Source organism: Macaca nemestrina, chromosome 17 (genome assembly GCF_043159975.1).
Source record: "Macaca nemestrina isolate mMacNem1 chromosome 17, mMacNem.hap1, whole genome shotgun sequence".
In the NCBI taxonomy this organism is placed as follows: Eukaryota; Metazoa; Chordata; class Mammalia; order Primates; family Cercopithecidae; genus Macaca; species Macaca nemestrina.
The window spans coordinates 16,976,009-16,997,288 of NC_092141.1; the positions used below are offsets into that span (position 1 = coordinate 16,976,009).

General features: G+C 42.5%; 1 protein-coding gene across 6 annotated transcripts in view; it reads right to left on the reverse strand.

Moving 5' to 3' along the window:
* Window positions 1–21,280, reverse strand: part of LOC105491089 (uncharacterized) — a 133,459-nt gene that overhangs the window by 59,480 nt on the left and 52,699 nt on the right. The window contains exon 7 of one of the 6 annotated variants that reach the window (XM_071082399.1): window positions 9,717–11,030. The exons of 4 other annotated variants lie outside the window; for them this stretch is intronic. In XM_071082399.1, coding sequence (XP_070938500.1) covers window positions 10,948–11,030 — 83 coding nt within the window. In that variant the 3' untranslated portion in view covers window positions 9,717–10,947. Of the gene's footprint in view, window positions 1–9,716; window positions 11,031–19,207; window positions 20,193–21,280 lie in introns of those variants that run through there. One more of the 6 variants, XM_071082400.1, reaches the window with a different exon arrangement.

Here is a 21,280-nt window from a genome sequence, read left to right on the forward strand (position 1 = left end):
TTTTCCCCCAAAAGCATTAACTGACAAGGAAAAAGAGAAGAGGAAACAAAACAAAACATTGGCAGTTGAAAAGTTGATGGACAAGAAATAACTAACGTAACAGACCTAAGCAAATTAAATCCCAAGACAGCAGTGGGGAAGGGCAAAGACCCAACCTGATTTATGGTACAAAATCCCCCAAAGGCTCAGGAAATTTGTGGCAAGAGGTGCTTCGGGTGGGGGAATGAAGGTGGTTAAAAACAGGAGGACTGGGTTAGAAATCTGTTCACATAGCAGCCAAAGCTCCAGACACTCTCTCTTCTCTGCACACCAGAGGATAAAATGAGGCCTCTGGACCAGGTGGATATCGAGCAGTTGAGGCACAAGTGATGCACCGAAAACAAGGGAATTAAGTGAATTTACAAGGTGAGGGCTGAGATCGTCACTCTCCATCCCCAGGCCTCTTCTCTGACTGATCCCATCATCCCGGCTGCCAAGTCTAAGCCCTCAAGCAGGAGACTGGAAGGCCCTTCTCTGGGGAATGGATGAGCCCAAGAGGAAGGACCTAAAGACACTGACATCAGGAGTTCGTCATGGACATGCCACGGGAACAGCTCTCTACTATGAAGACCATAGTCGCAGGCCTCATACACAGGTCCGGGCAGTGGTCAGCTTTGCAGAGCCTCCAACTAAACATGAGCAGTCAAACCTTGAGCATAAAGATAGAGACCTAAAGATACCAATGGAGCAAAGGGACTGTAGGAAACAATCCAGGTAGGGAGATTTGGTGATAAAATCAACCTACAATCTTCAGTGAAATTCGTATGTGACATTACATCTAGGAAACAAGAACAGGATGCTATAAAAAATTTAGGGAACAAGAAAAATCCTAGAAGTTAAAAATATGAGAGCAAACATATACAATGGAATTTTATTCAGCCTTAAAAAGAAATGAAATTCTGACATGCTATAATATGGATGAACCTTGAGGTCATTATGCTAAGTGAAATAAGCCAGACAAAAAGGACAAATACTATATGATTTCACTTATATGAGGTACCTAGAGTAGTTGAATTCATAGTGCTACAAAGTAGAATGGCGGCTGGGGGATGAGGGGAATGGCAGGTCAGTATTTAAAGGGTAAGAGTTTCAGTTTTGCAAAATGAAAAAGTTCTGGAGATTGGTTACACAACAAGGGGAATATACTCAACAATACTGAACTGTACACTTAAAAATGGTTCAGGTGGTAAATTTTATGTTATTTGTATTTTGCCACAATTAAAAATAATAAAATTGAAGGGATGCAAAAACAAAAAAAAAAGATAGCAGAAATGAACCATTTAATAGAATTTGTAAGATTAAACTTAGGGAAGTCTCAAGTTTAATCCCAGAAAACAAAACTATAAGGCAAAGAGATAGAAAACAGGAGAAAAAAATATGATAATTAGGGGACCAGGGTAAAGGGAGCTCCAGAAAAAGAAAACAGAGTAGAAGAAATTACCAATGAAATAATTCCAGAAAATAAAGACACGAATTACTGTATTGAAAGGGTGCAGTGAGTGACTAGCATGATGATTAAAAAAAAAAAAAAAGAAAAGAAAAAGAAAAAAAAAAAAAACCTTAAGCTATACAGCAAGGCCAACCACACTGAAAGTTTAGAATCCTGGGAACAGCCAGAACCTCCTATGAGCTTTTGGAAAGAAAAAAGTCACAAAGGACTGGAATTATTTTCTTCTTGCTGCAACACTGGCAAATAGAAGACAATGGAGCAATGCCCACAAAATTATAAAGGGAAATAGTTTCTGACCTAAAATGTTATACCCAAGGAAACCATGAAGCATTAGGGTAAAACAAAGATGCAAGGCCATAAAATTTTACCTTCTATGAACCCATTCTCAGGGAGATACTGGAGGAAAAGAAAAAAAAAAGAAAAAGAATAGGATGTAGGATACAGAAGATCAAAAAAGGGAGGCAAAGAACTAACAGGAAATCTGTGCACCAGGCACAGAGGGCGGCCATGATGGAGGAGAGCAGAGGCTCCAGAGAGATCTCAAGATGACACTGCTGTGATCCCCGACCCCTGTGATGTATGGGGATATCTCACAAAGAGTTGGGTTGAATTAGTGACATTTACATACAAAACTAAGTAAACAGGCTGGGTGCGGTGGCTCACGCCTGTAATTCCAGCACTTTGGGAGGCCGAGGTGGGTGGATTACCTGAGGTCAAGAGTTCGAGACCATCCTGGCCAACATGGTGAAACTCCGTCTACTAAAAATACAAAAATTAGCTGGGTGTGGTGGCATGTGCCTGTAATCCCAGCTACTTGGGAGGCTGAGGCAGGAGAATCACTTGAACCCAGGAGTCGGAGGTTGCAGTGAGCCGAGACCGTGCCATAGCACTCCAGCCTGGTAACAGAGTGAGACTCCACCTCAAAAAAAAAAAAAAAAAAAAAAAAAGATAGAAAAAGAAAACTAAGTAAACAGACAAAAACAGATAATTTTAAGTGGAGGGCGAATAAAAGGTTGTGTAAAAGAAAAAGCAGCAGCAGTGTATACTACTACATGGCTAATCTACGAATGTCACTCACAGCATCTTAATGTGAACTCCAGGTACACACAACCACAATGAGAGAATGCAAAGACAGGAAGCACAGAGGCTGGGGGCTGAAAAGAAATAAATCCTCATCTTTCACAGTAGGAGATCAAAATATAACATCTAAAATGAAAACCTAGAAACAGCAGTGATAAGCATGCTATTTAGCAATGTAGAGGTAAATGCCAAAAAATCAGCAAGGTGACTTGAAAACGCTTGACTCTGGGGAGCAGGAAGCACAAGCTCCCAGGCCAGACTGACTGTTTTACTCATCAGGATCTCTGCAGACTTGATTATGGGAACACTGAGCTTTGATAGAAATAAAAACCAACACAAAACAAAAAAGAAGTTGAAAATTTTGAGGAAAAAAGAAGAACATGCAAATAGAAAAGCAAGCAAAGCAACTGTACTAGTAATTCACAGAAGAAAGATATAAATGACTAACAAACTGATAAAAAGTACTTCACTTTCATCTACAATGAAGAATTAAAAGGAATGCCATTTTCTCCTCTTAGGCTGAAAAAGATCAAAAGAGTACATGTATCCAGCATTGGGAATGAGTATAATCTTGTACATTGTGTAGGGAAGTGTAAACTAAATAACCTTACAGGAGAGCAATTTGAGAATATGTATTAAAACGGAAAGTATAACACACCCTTTTGCAAAGCAAATTCACTTCTAGGAACTTATTTCACAAAAATTTAGCAGTATTTCATAACTATTTAGCACAAGCATAAAAAGGCATAAGTGATATTCATCATCATGGCCATTTTTTATCCCCAGAGATGGTGTCTCTCTTTGTTGCTCAGACTGGAGTAGGGCAGCATGATCATAGTTCACTGCAGCCTTGAACTCTTGGGCTCAAGCCATTCTCCATCTTCAGCCTCTTAAGTAGCTGGTACTACAGGTTCATGCCACCACACCTGGTTATTATTTATTTATTTATTTGGTAGACACAGGGTCTCACAATGTTGCCCAGGCTGGTTTCAAACTCCTGGCCTCAAGTAATCCTCCCACCTTGGCCTCCTAATGTGCTGAGATTACAGGAGTGAGCCACTGTGCCCAGCCATGACACTTTTAAAAATTTGGGCAAAATTCATATATTTTTATTTTATTTTTAAAAAATTAATCCCCCTCCCTACCTTTCCCTTATGAGTCTCTAAAGTCTACCATACCACTCTGTATGCCTTTGCATACCCACAGCTTAGCTCCCACTCATGAGTGAGAACATATGATTTTTGATTTTCCATTCCTGTGTTACTTCATTTAGAATAATGGCCTCCAGTTCCATCCAGGTTGTTGCAGAATACATTCTTTCATTCCTTTTTATGGTTAAGTAGTATTCCATGGTGTGTGTGTGTGTGTGTGTGCACGTATGTATATATAAACATTTTCTTTATCCACTCATTAGTCAATGGGCACTTAGGTTGGTTACGTATCTTTGCAATTGTGAATGTGCTGCTATAAATACGCATGTGTGTCTTTTCCACATAATGACTTATTTTCCTTTGGGTAGATACCCAGTAGTGGGATTGCTGAATTAAATGGCAGATCTATTTTTAATTCTTTAAGGAATATCCATACTATTTTCCAAAGAGGTTGTATTAATTTACATTCCCACCAGTAGTGTATAAGCGTTCCCTTTTCCCCACATCCACGCCAACATTTATTGTTTCTTGACTTCTTAATAATGGCCATTCTTCCAGCAGTAAGGTGGTCTCTCGTGGTTTTATTTTGCATTTCCCTGATGATTAGCGATGTTGAGTATTTTTTTCATATGTTTCTTGGCCATTTGTATATCTTATTTTGAGAAATGTCTATTCATGTCCTTTGCCCACTTTCTGAGAGGATTATTTGTTTTTTTCTTGCTGATTTGTTTGAGTTCCTTGTAGATTCTGGATACTAGTCCTTTGTTGGACTGTAGTTTGCAAATATTTTCTCCCATTCTGTGGGTTGTCTGTTTACTCTGATTATTATTTCTTTTGCTGTAAAAAGCTTTTTAGTTTAATCAGGTCCCACTTATTTTTGTTTTTGTGGCATTTACTTTTGGGGTCTTAGTCATGGATTCTTTGCCTAGGCTGAAGTCTAGAAGAGCTTTTCCAAATTGCCTTCTAAAATTTTTATGGTTTCAAGTCTCATTAAGTCTTTGATACATCTTGAGTTGATTTTTTGTATAAGGTGATAGATACACAAGTCAATAAATGTGACATCGCATAAACAGAATTAAAAACAAAAACCATATGATCATTAGATGCAGAAATAGCATTAAACTAAATTCAGCATCTCTTTATGATAAAAGCTCTCAACAACTAGGCATAGAAAGGACTTGCCTCAAAATAATGTATATGTGGATATATGACAAACCCACAACCAGCATAATACTGAATGGGGAAAAGTTAAACACATTCCCGATGAGAACAGGAACAAGACAAGGATGCCCACTTTCACCAATCCTATTCAACATAGTTCTGGAACTCCTAGCCAAAGCAATTAGGCAAGAGAAATAAATAAAGGGTATCCAGATTGGAAAAGAGGAAGTCAAAGTATCTCTATTTGCAGATGATATGATCATATACTTAAAAAATTCTAAAGACTCTTCCATGAGACTCCTAGATTTCACAAACAAATACAGTCGAGTCTCAGGTTACAAAATCAATGTACACAAAGAAGTAGCACTGCTATACACCAACAACGACCAAGCTAGGAATCGAATCAAGAACTCAATCCCTTTCACAACAGCTGCAAAACAAAAACAAAAACCTAGGAATATACTTAACCAAGGAGGTAAAAGATCTCTACAACAAGAACCACAAAACCCTGCTGAAAGGAATTATAGATGACACAAACAAATGGAAACACATCCCATACTCACAGAATCAATATTGTGAAAATGATCATACTGCCCAATCTACAGTCTGCCGAATGAAATTCCCATCCAAATACCAACATCATTTTTCACAGAATTAGAAAAAACAACCCTAAAATTCATATGGAACCACAAAAGAGCCTGAATAGCCAAAGCGATCCTAAGGAAAAAGCAAATCTGGAGGCATCATATTACTGGACTTCAAATTATACTAGTTACCAAAATGGCACAGTACTGGTATAAAAGACCAATGGAACCAAATTTGTGTATTTAAACCAGTTTAAAGTGTATAGTTCAGTGGCTTTTAGTACATTCCCAATGTTGTGCGACCATCACTAGTCCAGAACATTTTCATCATGCAATAGAAAACTGTACCCACTAAGCAGCCACCCCACTCCCTATTCCCCTCTCTCAGCTCCTGGCAACCACTCATCTGCTTTCTGTTTCCGTGGATTTGCCTATTGTGGACTTTTCTTATAAATGGACTCAAACAAGATGTAGCCTTTGCACCCAGCTCTTTCACCTGGCATCACGTCTTCAGCGAACATTCATACTGCAGCCTGTGTCAGTGCCTTACCCATTTTTAAGGCCCAATAAAAAGTCTGTGCTCAATGATCAGGGGGAGGACTCGCAGGACACAGCATGGAGCCATGGCCACAGCTATGCACAGATTTATTACAGTGAAAGGACACAAAGCCAGATCCGCAAAGGGAAAAGGCACAGGGCATTAAGTCCAGGGGAATCCAGGCATGAGCTTCCAAGAGTCCTCTCCAGTAGTCACGGGCACGTTTAATTCCCCCAGGGAATTAATTAATGAGGGAAGCTCATTAGGGACTCTGCATCCAGTGTTTTTATCAAGGGCTGGTCACATGGGCCCCTTCTGCCCAGCATATACCACATTCCAGTCTCTTCACGGGAAAGCCACTGTTCAGCACAAACCACATATTTGCACAAAAACAGTTTCAGCACCGTGAACCCCTCTCATCAGTTCTGGGAATGGTGCAAACCCTCCTGTAATCCTAGTTCTCAGACTCCAGCCAAGGACCAGCCTTGCAAGCAGCCTTGCTAAGGGGGAGCCGTCCCAGGCTTCCTGGGTTAACTCTTTTCTGCACAGAGGCAAAAACATGGCTGCCAACAGCATCTGGGCTTTGTATTTTAAGGTGATCTTACTCAGTTTTACTTCCGAAAATCCTGAGGAAAAGGCTGATGGGCCCAGCTTAGACTTGTCAGGGCTGCTTCTTTGGTGTTTGTGCAGATGAAGGTGGGAGAATGCGTCCCTCCCCATCTGCTGTGCAAACAATCTGACAGGTCTCTACACTGTTTGATATTTTTGTTCAGAAAGCCATTTTTATCCCTCAAAGTTTCATACCTCTGGGAGTGCACACACCACTAAGAGTGGGAGCAGGTGCCCCAAAGCACACTGGTTCATGACAGAAAACCAACCAGAAACACGGTCATCAGGAGAGGACTGTGTCTCCCACAACATGCGAATTTTCAAACAAACTCCACTGTTAGGTTGTAGCACAATGCCTGTGCCACTTGACAAGCCACTGTGTCAGAAAGGGCACAGAAGCAGGGAGAGCGGGTAGAAAAGGCCTCAACAGACTGGGGAAGCCCATAGTGCCGCGCATCTGCTATTGAGGCTCTATCTTCACAACCAAGACAGGGAAAGGACCACTCTGATGGCAATAAATAAGTCAAAGGCTTTATGTTCTTTGAATTGTGCATGTAGCCCTCAAGAGACCTCTCTCAAAAAAGACAAGAAACAGAGCCCCAAGAGGCCTGATATTTCAGGGGCTGCTTGCTATTTACTGGCTAAGCAGATTTTAGTGCTTGTCTGTGAGAATTCAAGAGACAGAAAAACAATTTGCCTGCAACGTGTGTGTTCTTTCCAGATTTAAAACAAGATTCTGTTTGGATAGCACTCTGTCATCCAGGATGGAGTGCAGTAGCACGATCTTGGCTCACTGCAACCTCTGCCTCCTGGGCTCAAGCTATCCTCCCGCCTCAGCCTTCCAAGTAGCTGGCACTGCAGGTATGTGCCACCACAACCAGCTAACTTTTCTGGTATGCCCAGCCTGGTCTCGAACTCCTGGGCTCAAGGGATCTGTCTGCCTCGGCCTCCCAAAGTGCTGGGATTACTAGTGTGAGCCACTATGCCAAGCCCCAAATACAGGAGATACTTGCATATATCTTCATCGAAGGGATATGTGTATTAGGTTGGTGCAAAAGTAATTGCAGTAATGGCAAAAATCGCAATTACTTTACACCAACCTAATACATATCTTCATCTAAGTGAATTTTTTCTATAAAGGGTCAAATTGTAAATAATTTCAGTTTGGTAGGTCATCTAACTGAAAAATTTCTGTTGCAACTACTCAGCTCTGCAGTTGCAGCAAAAAACAGTTCTAGAGAATATGTAAATGAATGTGTGGAGCTGTGTGCTTACAAAACTTACTTACAAAAACATGTGGCGGGCTGGATTTGCCATTCATCTGACTCAAGACTTAAATCTACTTTAACAGTAGCAGACTCACATCATTACTATTTCAAATTGCAAAAGCTCTGATGATATAAAATGTTCACTTTTATTATTTTTATAAAATAAGAACAGACCATGTCAAAATGAGAAAATTCTGAGTTATAACACAGTATATGCAATTCAGGCTAAGGGCATTTTTAGGTAAGCTACTTGGAGAAATACCATTTTTCTGAACAATGTTTTTATCACTCTTTTATGTGTATATTTTAATTTAAAAAGTCACAGTTTAGGAAGAAATAACTGACTTGTGAATTGTCACAGGGCTGTGAAGTGGGATAGAAGCACTATGGATCGTGCCCAGCTCAGGAGGCCCCTCAGGTCCATTCCTGACGCTGTCATTCTAGGACAGCACACTCCTCATGGGTTTTATTTCTCCATTTTAAATCTTTTCTCAGAAAGCATCTGGTTTAATTATTAACTACAATACTTCTTCATGGCCTTTCCTTCAGATTTTCCACATCCAAATTGTAGGTCATAATATAACCTCTGACACAAAGAATATGCTTGGATTATGAATGATAATAACAAAATAAATACTTGTGAATCCCGCCTCCCAAGTAAAAACTAGATTACTAATAACTTGCATCTATCTCTTTTACTTTATTGTTTTGCTTCAATTATTATTATTATTATTTGAGATGGAGTCTCATTCTGTCACCCAGGCTGGAGTGCAGTGGCATGATTTTGGCTCACTGCCACTGCTGCCTCCTGAGTTTGAGCAATTCTAGTGCCTCAGCCTCCTGAGTAGCTGAGATTACAGTTGCGCATCACCACACCTGGCTAATTTTTTTGTATTTTTAGTAGAGATGGGTTTTCACCACGTTGACCAGGCTGGTCTCGAACTCCTGACTTCAGGAGATCCACCCACCTCAGGCTCCCAAAGTGCTGGGATTGCAGGCATGAGCCACCGTGCCCGGCCTTCAATTTTTTTTTAATATACAAAGTAATACATGTATATTCTTAAAATTATAGTTTGATAATATTTATAATTTAAATCACAGCTCCTACCCCATCTGATGTACTCCCTCCCAACCTCTTCCTAATCCCTCTACTTAAGCCCTTCAAACTGTATTATTTTTAAATAAATCACTTATTGGTATATAAATCACATACCACAAAATATACCCTTTAAAAATGTGCTATTCAGTGATTTTGAGCATATTCACAAGGTTATGCAACCATCACTGTTCACTTCTGGAACATTTTCAACCCCCAAAGAAGCTCTGTCTTATCAGCAGTCACTCCCTATCCCCTCTCCCCTGGCAACCACTCATCTCCTGTCTCTATGGATTTGCCTATTCTGGACATTTCATAGAAATAGAATCATACAAGATGTGGCATTTTTCACCTGGCTTCTTCATGTTAAAAAAGGCAATTTTAGAAACTTTTTTTTCTGTTAAAAATACAATATGTTTGGAAGGACACAATGGCTCATGCCTGTAATCCCAGCACTTTGGGAGACTGAGGCGGGTGAATCAACTGAGGTCAGGAGTTTGAGACCAGCCTGGCCAACGTCTCTACTAAAAATACAAAGTTAGCTGGCGTGGCAGTGCGTGCCTTCCTGGCCACTGGGGGCTGAGACAGGAGAATCGCTTCAACTGAGGAAGCAGAGGTTGTAGTGAGCCAAGATCTCATCACTGCACTCCAGCCTGGGTGACAGAGTGAGACTCCATATAAAAATATATATATATATGTATATATATGTGTATGTATGTATATGTGTGTATATATGTATATATGTGTGTATATGTATATGTGTGTATGTATATGTGTATGTGTATGTATATATGTATATGTGTATATATACACACACATATATATACACATGTATACATATATAAAACGTTCATTGCAGAAAATATAAAAATACAGAAAAGCATGAATTTTAAATATTCACCCAGAGATAAGCAATGTTAAAATTTATATAGATCTCTTTTGCAAAACTGAAATTATACTCCCGAGACTTAGAATCTGCTTTTTGACTTAACATACTGTGCACATTTTTTCCTGTGCCTTTAAATAGATTTTCCCAACCCATGATTTTCAAGGGCTTTATAATATTCCACCATACACATATACCATAATTTATTTAGTTGATTCCCCTATTGTTAAAAATGTGTACCATTTCCAGTTCTTTTGAAGTAATTATAAATAAAACTATTACGAACTTACTTGCAATTACATCTTTACAGGCATCCATGACTATATTGTTAACAAAAATATCTAGAAATACAATTTCTGTGTTAAAGAACATACTCATTTTTAAGATTCCTGATACACACTGCTCAACTGTCCTCCCCAAAGGCAGTATTCATCTGCACTCCCAACAATGATGTAGTAGGATTCTCACTTGGACCACCTTTTCATTTTAAAAAATCTTCCAATATTGTAAGCAAAGAAACATTTCACGCCGGGCACAGTGGCTCACACCTGTAATCCCAGCACTTTGGGAGGCCAAGGTGGGTGGATCACCAGAGGTCGGGAGTTCGTGACCAGCCTGACCAACACGGAGAAGCCCCGTCTCTACTAAAAATACAAAATTAGCCAGGTGTGGTGGCACATGCCTGTTGATTCCAGCTACTCGGGAGGCTGATGCTGGAGAATCGCTTGAACCTGGGAGGTGGAGGTTGCAGTGAGCTGAGATCACACCACTGCACTCCCACCTAGGCAATACAGCAAGACTCCATCAAAAAAAAAAAAAAAGAAAAAAAATAGCATTTCATTCTTTCGTTTGCATATCTTTGGTGACCAATGGGATTGAGCAATTTTACATTTAGTTTACGAAACAATTTCAATATTTCTGGCTATTTATAACTATTTACAATGCTTGTTAATGATTGAAGCCAACCACTTTAACTTATGTAGGGGTTCACCACATTGAGCTTCAGGATCTACAGTCAGAGGTGGTTGTCTGAGCCTGTGCTGCAGAGAAGATGTTCAATGCTCTGGGAAGGCAGGGTTGCCACGTTAAATCCCCTGGCAATACATGGGGGAGTGCGACAAATACAGGTGCCAAGGTGTCCATGACTTCAAGGGTAGCCACTTTCCAGCTGGGATGGAACAAAGGTCAAGCAACCATTACCTTTTGGAGGCTCTGAACCCTCACCCAGAAGCCCCATTTCTACAAGAAATAATAAACCTATGATGCAATATTGGTTCAACTCTCCAATCTCATTGGGCCCACTCTGTGCCCGCCGACCATCACCCTGGCCACAGAGCCTTCCTCTGTCCCCCCAACATGGCAAGATCCTTCCTGCCCCAGGCCCTTGGCTCTAACTGCTCTCTGTACCTGGGATCCCTCCACCCCATCTCCACAGAGTTGGTTCTTCCTTTCATTCTGGTCCAGGTGTACATGTCACCTCCTCAGCCGGCCTTCCCAACTTGGAGCACCCCAGGCACTCCTGTCCATCCTGTGCAATTCTCTGCACAGCCCTTCTGCCTGTTCCCCTTCCCCTTTTCTTTTCCTTCTTTATTGTCTGTCCCACTTCCCTTGACTCACCTGTTTCCTGGGGGTCTAGGGGCCTGGTTGCTGAGCACAGGGTCCAGCAAGTATTTAGAATATATTTAGTGAGTGCACACATGTGTGCACAGAGTTAGCCTGGAGACTGCCCCTCTCCCACCACTCCCTTGGACTGGAACTTGTTTGGTCATTCCACAGTCACGACTCGCCTAATAGACTGTCTCAGGATGGGGGTGAAGGATCCCCATGATGTGCCCCCCAACCCTGAAGCTGCCCTGAACCAAAACTGCTGGATGCAGCACTGCCCCCATCAACAGTAGTGCCCAGTCTCCAACACCTGCTCTTCCTGCAGCCTCAGCCAGGCTCCATTCATCCTCTGACTCTCACTTCTCTGGGCCCACTGCTTGCAAAAGAAAATTATAAGCCCCTCAAACATTGATTCAGCCTGGATTACAATGAAAAGATAAAATGTGAATCACAATGATGTGCAAAGAGTGCTTGGAGAAGAAACCTTCCTGCTGACATTGAAATTCTCTTACTAAATTGTCTTTTCTCAATGATCTCACATCAGTGACCTCACTGAAGGCACATAAAGGATGGGGCAGTTAGAGGATATTATACTCCAGCAACTATAAACGTACTGGGAGGAGAAGCATGATCAGAAGAGGGCAAACGTCTTACTTGAGTTTAAACATGTGGTGCTTCTCCTACTCATCAGAAATCATAGTCATTCTGTTCAAAATATCCTGAGAAGGGGAAAGTAGCTCCCTGAGCTACTCAACTATCTGCCATAATTTTTGGTTTAGTTCCTCATAGATGAAGTCCTTAACTATGAAGTATACTATGGTAGCAAAGCTTGTAAACAGGCTTGTTATAGAAAATACCATCTGCTTATTATCATACGGGATATAGGAAAATGGATTTCTGTTAAGAGGAAAATGAACTCAAGAGTCATGAGGTGAATGACCCACTCCATGGGCAGTGTACGGCTTTCTCTGTCAGGAGACTTCAGAATCCTTCTGGCCTTGTAGGATGCTTGACATAAGGGGTGCCTCTAGTGAATCCACATCCAGCTGCGGAACCTCGTTCTTCCTTGGTGCCTGTGGGTTGACTGGGACAGGCCAGCACTAAAGCATTAGAGTGCTGAGGCTGACAGCTACAAGTGTGGTGCCACTGGGTCCTTTGTCCTCTCTCTCCTTGTTCTGATAGGCAGGAGATGGGTCAGTTTGCTTTGCCCTCTGCCTTCCCTTTGCTGAAGGACTTTGGCCTGTAAGTCATCTGATGAATGTGTGAAATTCAGCCCTAGGTCTCTTCTCAGTCTTCTGTCACTTCCCAAGAAGCATGACGAGGCACAGCTACCGTATACCTCCACGGCTCGCAACCTTGGCTGCGTTCCTAGGGCTCTGCCATGTCCTAGATTCTGCAGCTGACACTGGTGATGTGGTCAAGGTCATAGGGCAATTTTTAAAGGGTGAAGTCTGCCAACACTGGAGTGAACTTGGAATCAGATTCCTTCCCAGAGCCTCCAGGTAAGAGCCCAGCCGACGCCTGGACACACGGAGCAGAGAACCCACCTGGGCTCATAGGGGCTTCTGATGTACAAAACTGTGAGCTGCTAAGTGGGCACTGTTTAAACGACTATTTTTGTAGCATTCTGCAGCAACAGAAACCTGATAGAGAGGAATTACTGGGATCAAGAAAAACAGAGAATTCCACAGTTCCTTAGGATCAGATTATTTTCCTGGCCTAGATGGTGAAAGAGTGGTGGTCTCTTCTTCAGGCCATCAGTGTCTCCATCGTTCACGTCCACCATGTTTCTCATCTTTTATAGCACGCAGACGGCTGGCAACTGGAGACACAGAACTGGAAAGACTTCTCTCAGGTTTAGGCATGAGTTTTAGATCAGAGGTTTTCAACACTGCCTGCATGTTAGAATCACCTGAGTGGCTGTCCTAGGTAATTCTGTGGCTACAACGAAGTATCACAGGTGGGGTGGCTTATAAGCAACACAAAGTTTTCACAGTTCTGGAGGCTGGACAGTCCAAGGTCAAGGCAGGTTTGGTGTCTGTGAGGGCCCATTTTCTGGTTCATAGGTGACACCTTCCCACTGTGTCCTCGCACCGTCGGAGGGGAAAAGCAGCTCTGAGGTTTCTTGGATAAGGGCTCTTATTCAGTCCCGGGGAGGGGACTGAATCACCTCCCTAAGGCCCCACTGCCTAACACCGTCACACTGGTGATTAGGTTTCAACATACTAATCCGGGGTTGGGATAAGAGGAACACAAACAGACCACAGCAGCAGCTTTTTAGAAACCCTGGTGCCTGGGGCCCTCCGCATTAGAATTTGATTCTTTAGATCCAGGGTTAGACCCAGACACGGGTATTTTTAAAAGCTCTCTAGGTGGTTCCAATCCATAGTCCACATTGAGAACTGCACCTGAGGGGCTGAATTCAAAGATGTCCCGACGACTTCTACTCCCTGGTGTCAACCTGGTGTTATTCCCATGATTACTTATGGCAAAGGGATTTTGCATATGTGATTAGCTGATTAATGAACTGACCCTAAAGTAGGGAGAAGATCAGATGGACCTGACCTAATCACATTGGATGTTTAAAGGCAGAGAGTTCTCTCCAGCTGGTGGAAGAGGAAGTCTGAGATTGGAGGCACAACCACGAAGGCACTGCCACAAGGGATCAGCCTCGATGGAGGAGCTGAGCATGACCCCTGGCCAACAGCTGGAGGGAAAACAGGGACCTTGGTCTTACCACCGTGAAGAGCTCATCAATCCCTGGATGAGCTGTGGATGCAGGCTCTCCCCAGAGCCTCTGGGTGAGGGTGCTGCTCAGCTGATGCCCTGACTTCAGCCTCAGGGGACCCTCAGTGGACAGCCCAGCCTCGCAAGCCAAACTTTTGACCTGCTGGGAGCTAATGAACACATGATGTTTACGTCACCAAGTCTGTGATAATTTGTTACACAGTGAAAGAAAACTAATGCAATGACTTAGATGAAAGCAATAAAAGTACTTGGCCATTTCTAGCCAAACCGTTTTCAAAGTTATGTTTTCCACAAGAGTGAACTTTGCTGTCACTTTACATCTTTTCCTTTCTGCTACAATACTGCTCTAATATTCTAAATTGACATGTGAAACCAGTGGACTTTAAAATTCTTAAACTTGGGCCATTATAACTTCCTAAGGATTATGGATTCCAGCTTTGGAGACGCAGGTGAGATGTATGGACTCCCCACCCCTGCCCTTGCCTGATTCACCAGTATTGGCCAAGGGCCCAGGGAGCACAGCCAAGCTGCCACCCATCAAGGGGCGAGGCAGCTATACCTCTTGATGCTTCTTGGGAGGTGACAGAGGACTTGGGAGAGACTTAAGAGCTGAATTCCACATACTCATCAGAGTGACTTTTAACCCAAGATCCCCTAGCTGAGGGAAAGCAGAAGGCAAAGCAAACTGAGCATCCCTTGGTCTAGCTGAGGTCTGAGGGCATCAGGCCAGGGAGAGAGGACAAAGGACCTGGTGGCACCACCCTTGCAGTTGTCAATCTCAAAACTGCAGAGCGCCCCATGTGACAATTTCCGGCCATGGCTAGGACCTCAGCACTAATGCTTTAGTGCCACAAAGTCCCTGTTTCCTGCTGGCTGTCAGCCAGGGGCCCTTCTCGGCTCCTTCTTACGTGCTCCTCCCTCTTTAAGCCACCAGGAACACAAAGAGTCCTTTTCACACTTTGAATTTCCCCGACTTCTGCCACAAGCCAGAGACATCGCTTGGCTTTTAAGGGGCTCTGTGATTAGGTGGGGTACACCCAGACCATCTCCCTGTGTCATATAAAAGGGAGGACATTATACCAGGGAGAGTCATGGGGGTTATCCTTACAATTCTGCCTGTCACATTCATCCTCCTGGCTTTCTGTCCTTTCAGAATTCTTACTGGTAATTACATTAGAGACAGAGATCTTCCCATTGTAACACAAAACTAGGAGCTCAAGGTAGACTTTTAGATGAAAGGAGGTGTAGGGGTTCCCTGGGTCAGGGCTGCCTTTAGTGTGGAAAACAGCTAACAGGCATCAGGAGCATGAAATGTGAGGACTGAGAGTAATTTGCAGGGCCTTCCTGGGAGTGACTTATTCCAAAAAGACCTCAGGATGTCTGAGTTGAGCAGAATGTGTGGAAGGGTCTCCCAGGAGCATCATTTTGAGCTCAGTGAGGGCCTCACTTGATAATGAGGGCAGACTCATGTCCTGTTACTGGGTCTCAATCCTGGGCCACTCAAGACGTCAGGCAGTCGGCTCGGGGCTCGGCAGGTGGGTCTGGCTGCGATGCTCACTTCCCAGTGCTGCTGACCTGGGGCGGCCACCATGTGTCACTTCAGCTCCAATTGGCACAGTAACGGCAGTGAGGACCTCCTTACTCTGACCCTCCACACCTAGTCCTTGGTGGGAAATAAACCTTCATGCAGACACCAAAGCCCTTCAGGGGAGGGGAGCAAGTGCTCGAATGTCACCTCCCTGACCACTGTGTATAAATTGTACCATTCACCCAACATTCGCAATGCTCCTTTCCTGCTTTATTTCTCTCCACAGCAATACAACCTTCAAATACGGTACACATATTACTTTCTAATTTTAATTAACTGCCAATACCCCTGAAAATGTAAGTTCCATAACAGCAGAAACTTTTGCCTGTTTCTTTCGCTGTGTAATCCCCAGCAACTGCAATTACCTGGAGCTGAACAGGTAATTGCAGCTCAACAAAAATTCATTATTGAAATAACACACAATTTAATTCATTATTGAATAATATATTAACAAAGACCAGTAGAAACTGGTTACAGAACCCAAAAATAAAGCTGTATACCTATGATCATCTGATCTTCAACAAAAGCAACAGGAAAGGACCTCCTATTCAGTGAATGATGCTGAGATACCTGGCTAGCCATATGCCCAAGAATGCAACTATACACCTACCTTTCCCCACATACAGAAATTAACTGAAGATGGATTAAAGATTTAAATGTAAGACCTCAAACTATCAAAAATACTAAAAGGAAATGTCCTTCTTGACATCGGCCTTGGCAAATAAATTTTGGTTAAGTCCCCAAAAACGACTGCAGCAAAACCAAAAATTGACACGTGGGACCTAATTAAGAGCTTCTGAACAGCAAAAGAAACTATAAACAGAGTACACAGACAACTTATAGAATAGGAGAAAATATCCACCAACTCTGCATCTAATATCCAGAGTCTATAAGGAACTTAAACAGATCAACAAACAAAAAACAAATAACCCCATTTAAAAATGGGCAAAGGACATGAATAGACACTTCTCAAAAGAAGACATACAAGCGGCCAACAAACATGAAAAAAATGCTGATCAGCACTTAACATTGGAGAAATGTAAATCAAAACTGCAATGAGATGCCTTCTCACATCAGTCAGAATGGCTACTAAAACGTTGAAAAATAACAGAGGCTGGTGAGGCTGTAGAGAAAAGTGAACACTTAAACACCATAGGTGGGAATGTAAATTAGTTCAGCCAGTGTGGAAAGCAGTTTGGAGATTTCGCAAAGATCTTCAAACAGAGCTACCATTAAACCCAGCAATCTTACTACTGGGTATGTACCCAAAGGAAAACAAATCATTGTACCAAAAAGACATGTGTACTTGTATGTTCATTCCAACACAAGTCACAATAGCAAAGACATGGAATGAACCTAAGTACTCATCAATGACAGACTGGATAAAGAAAATATGGTACATACATACCATGGAATACTACACAGCCATAAAAAAGAAGGAAACCATGTCCTTTGCAGTAAGATGGATGCAGCTGGAGGCCATTATCTTAAACAAACTAACGCAAGAACAGAAAACCAAATACCTCATGTTCTCACTTATAAATGGGAGGTAAACATCAAGTATATGGAGACAAAAAGATGGGAATAACAGACACTGGGGACTCCAAAAGGGGTGACAGGGGGTGGGGAGTAAGGCCTGAAAAGCTAACCATTGGGTACTATTCTCACTACTTGAGTGATGGCATCAGTTGTACCCCAAACCTCAGCATCACACAACATACCAGTGTAACAAACCTGCACATACACCCCTGAATCTAAAATAAAAGGTACATGGCTACCGGTTTTCAAAAAGACTATGAACTATCTGACTTTCACCCGTTCTTTTTGGCTTCCTAATTCTGACAGAATAAGCCTATGAGCCATCTTAGACAAACAGGTCTAGACAGAATATTTTGTGAAGAGTAAATAAAGCAGACACATATTTATATTTCTAATCTTATGGAAATTTAACAACAAATGGAAAGTACTCCAGGCAAAATGAGTTTTGGGTTTCATTAAAATGTTATGAAAGCTAATATAAGACATTCACAAAAACAAACAAAAAAAGCACTCCAGCAGGAAATACTATTCGTAGGATCATGACTGGAAACATCTTATTTTCTGTCTCTTCACTGCAATCGCATTACAACAAGGTTACATCATAAAAGGCCACTCCTTCTGAAAATGTGAATTGCCTTTTCATATCTACTCTGGCAGCTGCCTCAGTCCATTTCTTTCAGGTGGGGAACAGCACAAGTGGCATCTGTGGCGTCATTCTTTTTTTTTTTTTTCTTTTTCTTGAGACGGAGTCTCACTCTGTTGCCCAGGCTGGAGTGCAGTGGCATGATCTCGGCTCACTGCAACCTCCACCACCTGGGTTCAAGCAATTCTCCTGCCTCAGCCTCCCAAGTAGCTGGGATTACAGGCCTGTGCCACCAAGTCCAGCTAATTTTTGTATATATATATATATATATTTTTAATAGCGATAGGGTTTCGCCATATTGGCCAGGCTGGGCTTGAACTCCTGAACTCAGGTGATCCGCCTGCTTTGGCCTCCAAAAGTGCTGGGATTATAGGTGTGAGCCACGGCACCTGGCCAGTGGTGTCGTTCTTGAATGATTGCTCCTTTTAACTATTTTCTTCAATTTCTCATTACCATTCCTATCTTCTTTATGCTAAACCTCCTGCTGGCAGCTGTCTCCCTCTGGCTTCTTATTCTTTCCCATGTCCTTGGCAGTGTGGCTGATGGGCTGGGGAGGCTGTAATCAAGGGATCTTCCTTCATGGCATGGTCTAGCCTGGGAATGGGGCGGAGGCAGAGTGGACAGGGTAGCAGGAAGAACAAAAAGGCACTAACAGGGGTCTAAGGCACGTTTATACTTTGGGAGCCACTATTACTGGAGAGTAACACGAGAGACCCTCCCTCCCTCCCTCCCTTTTTTTTTTTTTTTTTTTGAGACAGGGTCTCCCTCTGTCACTGTCACCCAGGCTGGAGTGCAGTGGCGCTATCATAGCTCATTGCAGCCTTAAACTCCTGGGCTCAAGTAACCCTCCTCCCTCAGACTCCCAAAGTGCTGGGATTTTTTTTTTTTTTCTGAGATGGTGTTTCACTCAGTTGCCCAGGCTGGAGTGCAGGGGTGTGATATCAGCTCACTGCAACTTCCACCTCCTGGGTTTAAGTGATTCTCCTGCCTCAGCCTCCCGAGTAGCTGGGATTACAGGTGCACACCACCATGCCCAACTAATTTTTTGTATTTTTAGTAGAGATGTGGTTTCACCATGTTAGCCAGGCTGGTCTCGACCTCCTGACCTTGGGTGATCCTCCTGCCTCAGCCTCCCAAAGTGCTGGGATTACAGGCATGAGCCACCGCACCTGGCCTCTTTTTTTTTTTTTTAAACATAAAGTCAAAAGAAGCTAATGGCAAAGATAAAGTTACATACACTCTGAGTAGATTCTGGTTTTAAGACATCTGACAGCTGATATGACAGAGACTTCCAGTTCTGCTAATTTACTATCTGGGCTGCATCTTTGCTGAGACTGGGTTTTTCCTTCCACCTTCTCTCTCTCCTCACCTCCCCCAAAAGCTTGAGGCTGGGAAGGGAGTGTTGTGGTGCCAGAATTTTCGGAAGGTTTAGCAAAATGTTGTAAGAATGCAGTAGGAATTGGTGATTCTAAAGAGGGTTTCTATTTAGTGCGAAAGATACAGTAATAAAGCTTTTACAGAAATAAGTAGGACAACATGTTTATGATCTATGAATAAACAATTTCTTTTTTGTTTTTTTGAGATGGAGTCTCGCTCTGTCGCCCAGGCTGGAGTGCAGTAGCATGATCTCAGCTCACTGCAAGCTCCACCTCCCGAGTAGCTGGAACTACAGGTGCCTGCCACCACGCCCAGGTAATTTTTTGTATTTTTAGTAGAGACGGGGTTTCACCGTGTTAGCCAGGATGGTCTTGATCTCCTGACCTCGTGATCCGCCCTCCTCGGCCTCCCAAAGTGCTGAGATTACAGGCATGAGCCACCACGCCAGGCCATGAATAAATCATTTCTTATACAGAAAACAAAAAGCACTAACCATTAGAGGAAAGACTGATAAATCAGACTTAATTAAAATTAAGAACTTTGTTCATCAAAAGAAGAAAATTTAAGGCACACTGGGAGAAGGTATTTGCCATATATGTATTTGACAAAGGACTTACATGGAGAATACATAAAGAATTCTTAAAAGCAATAAGGAAGAGAATGACATCTGATTCTTAAAATGGGCAAAAGTTCATAACCTGTTTAAAGAGCCAATACTCCCCGCCCCGCTATGCAACCAACAAATAAAGTGGGCAAAAATTCTGAGCAGGTGCACTCCAAAAGGGATTATCCACATGGCCAATTTGCTATGAAAAGGTGCTCAATCTCCACTGCCAAAAGAAAAATGCAAATCAAAACCACAATGAGACACTACACATTACCCACATGATCTCCAGTACAGACTGATGCTACTAAGTGCTGATGAAAATGTACAGAAATTGACCTCTCATACATTGCTGAAAATACATAAATTATACAAATATTTCAGGCATCTGTTTGGTACTATCCTAGAATGTATACATACCCTAAGGCCCAGGAATTCCATTCCAAAGTATGTAACCAACAGGAATGAGCACATATGTGTTTCAAGAGACATCCACAAGAACATAACAGCGCTATTCACCTTAGCCCCAAACTGGACTTGACTCAACTGTCTACCAATAATAGAATGGATAACTAAATAATGCTATAATCCTACAATGAGTTACTAAATGGTGAAGAAAATGAGTAAATTACAGTATAGGCGACAACATGAGTAAATCTCACTGATTCAATACTGTGTAAAAAAAAAAAAAAAGCTAGATGCAGGGGGTTCCCTCCCTCCGCTCTGAAGTCCCCCTCCCTCTGTCTCTGTACAGGGGAGCTTCTATTTTCTGCCTTCTCCCATCTTTCTTGCCTATTAAACCCTCTGCTCCCTAAAACAAACAAAAAAGATAGATGCAAAATTACACAGTTTTAAAAATTCCATTCGTAATAAAATTCAAATGCAAGCAATACTAACATAATATTTACAGCTGCATACTTTTGTAAAAATCCATAAAGAGAAGAATTGAGGACAATGGTTATCTTAGGGAGTAGTGAGGGGTTATGATGGGAAAGTCGTAGGAAAGGTCTGTGGGAACTGGCGATGCTCTTCTTCTGGATTCGAGTGGTGACTGTATGACTTTTCACTTCCTCACAGTTCAAGAAACTATCATTTGGGGCTGGGAGCGGTGGCTCATGCCTGTAATCCCAGGACTTTGGGAGGCTGAGGCAGGTGGATCACCAGAGGTCAGGAATTCGAGGCCAGCCTGGCCAACACAGTGAAACCCCATCTCTACTAATAACACAAAAATTAACCAGGTGTGGTGGCTTACACCTGTAATCCCAGCTACTCCAGAGGCTGAGGCAGGAGAATTGCTTGAACCCGGGAGGCAGA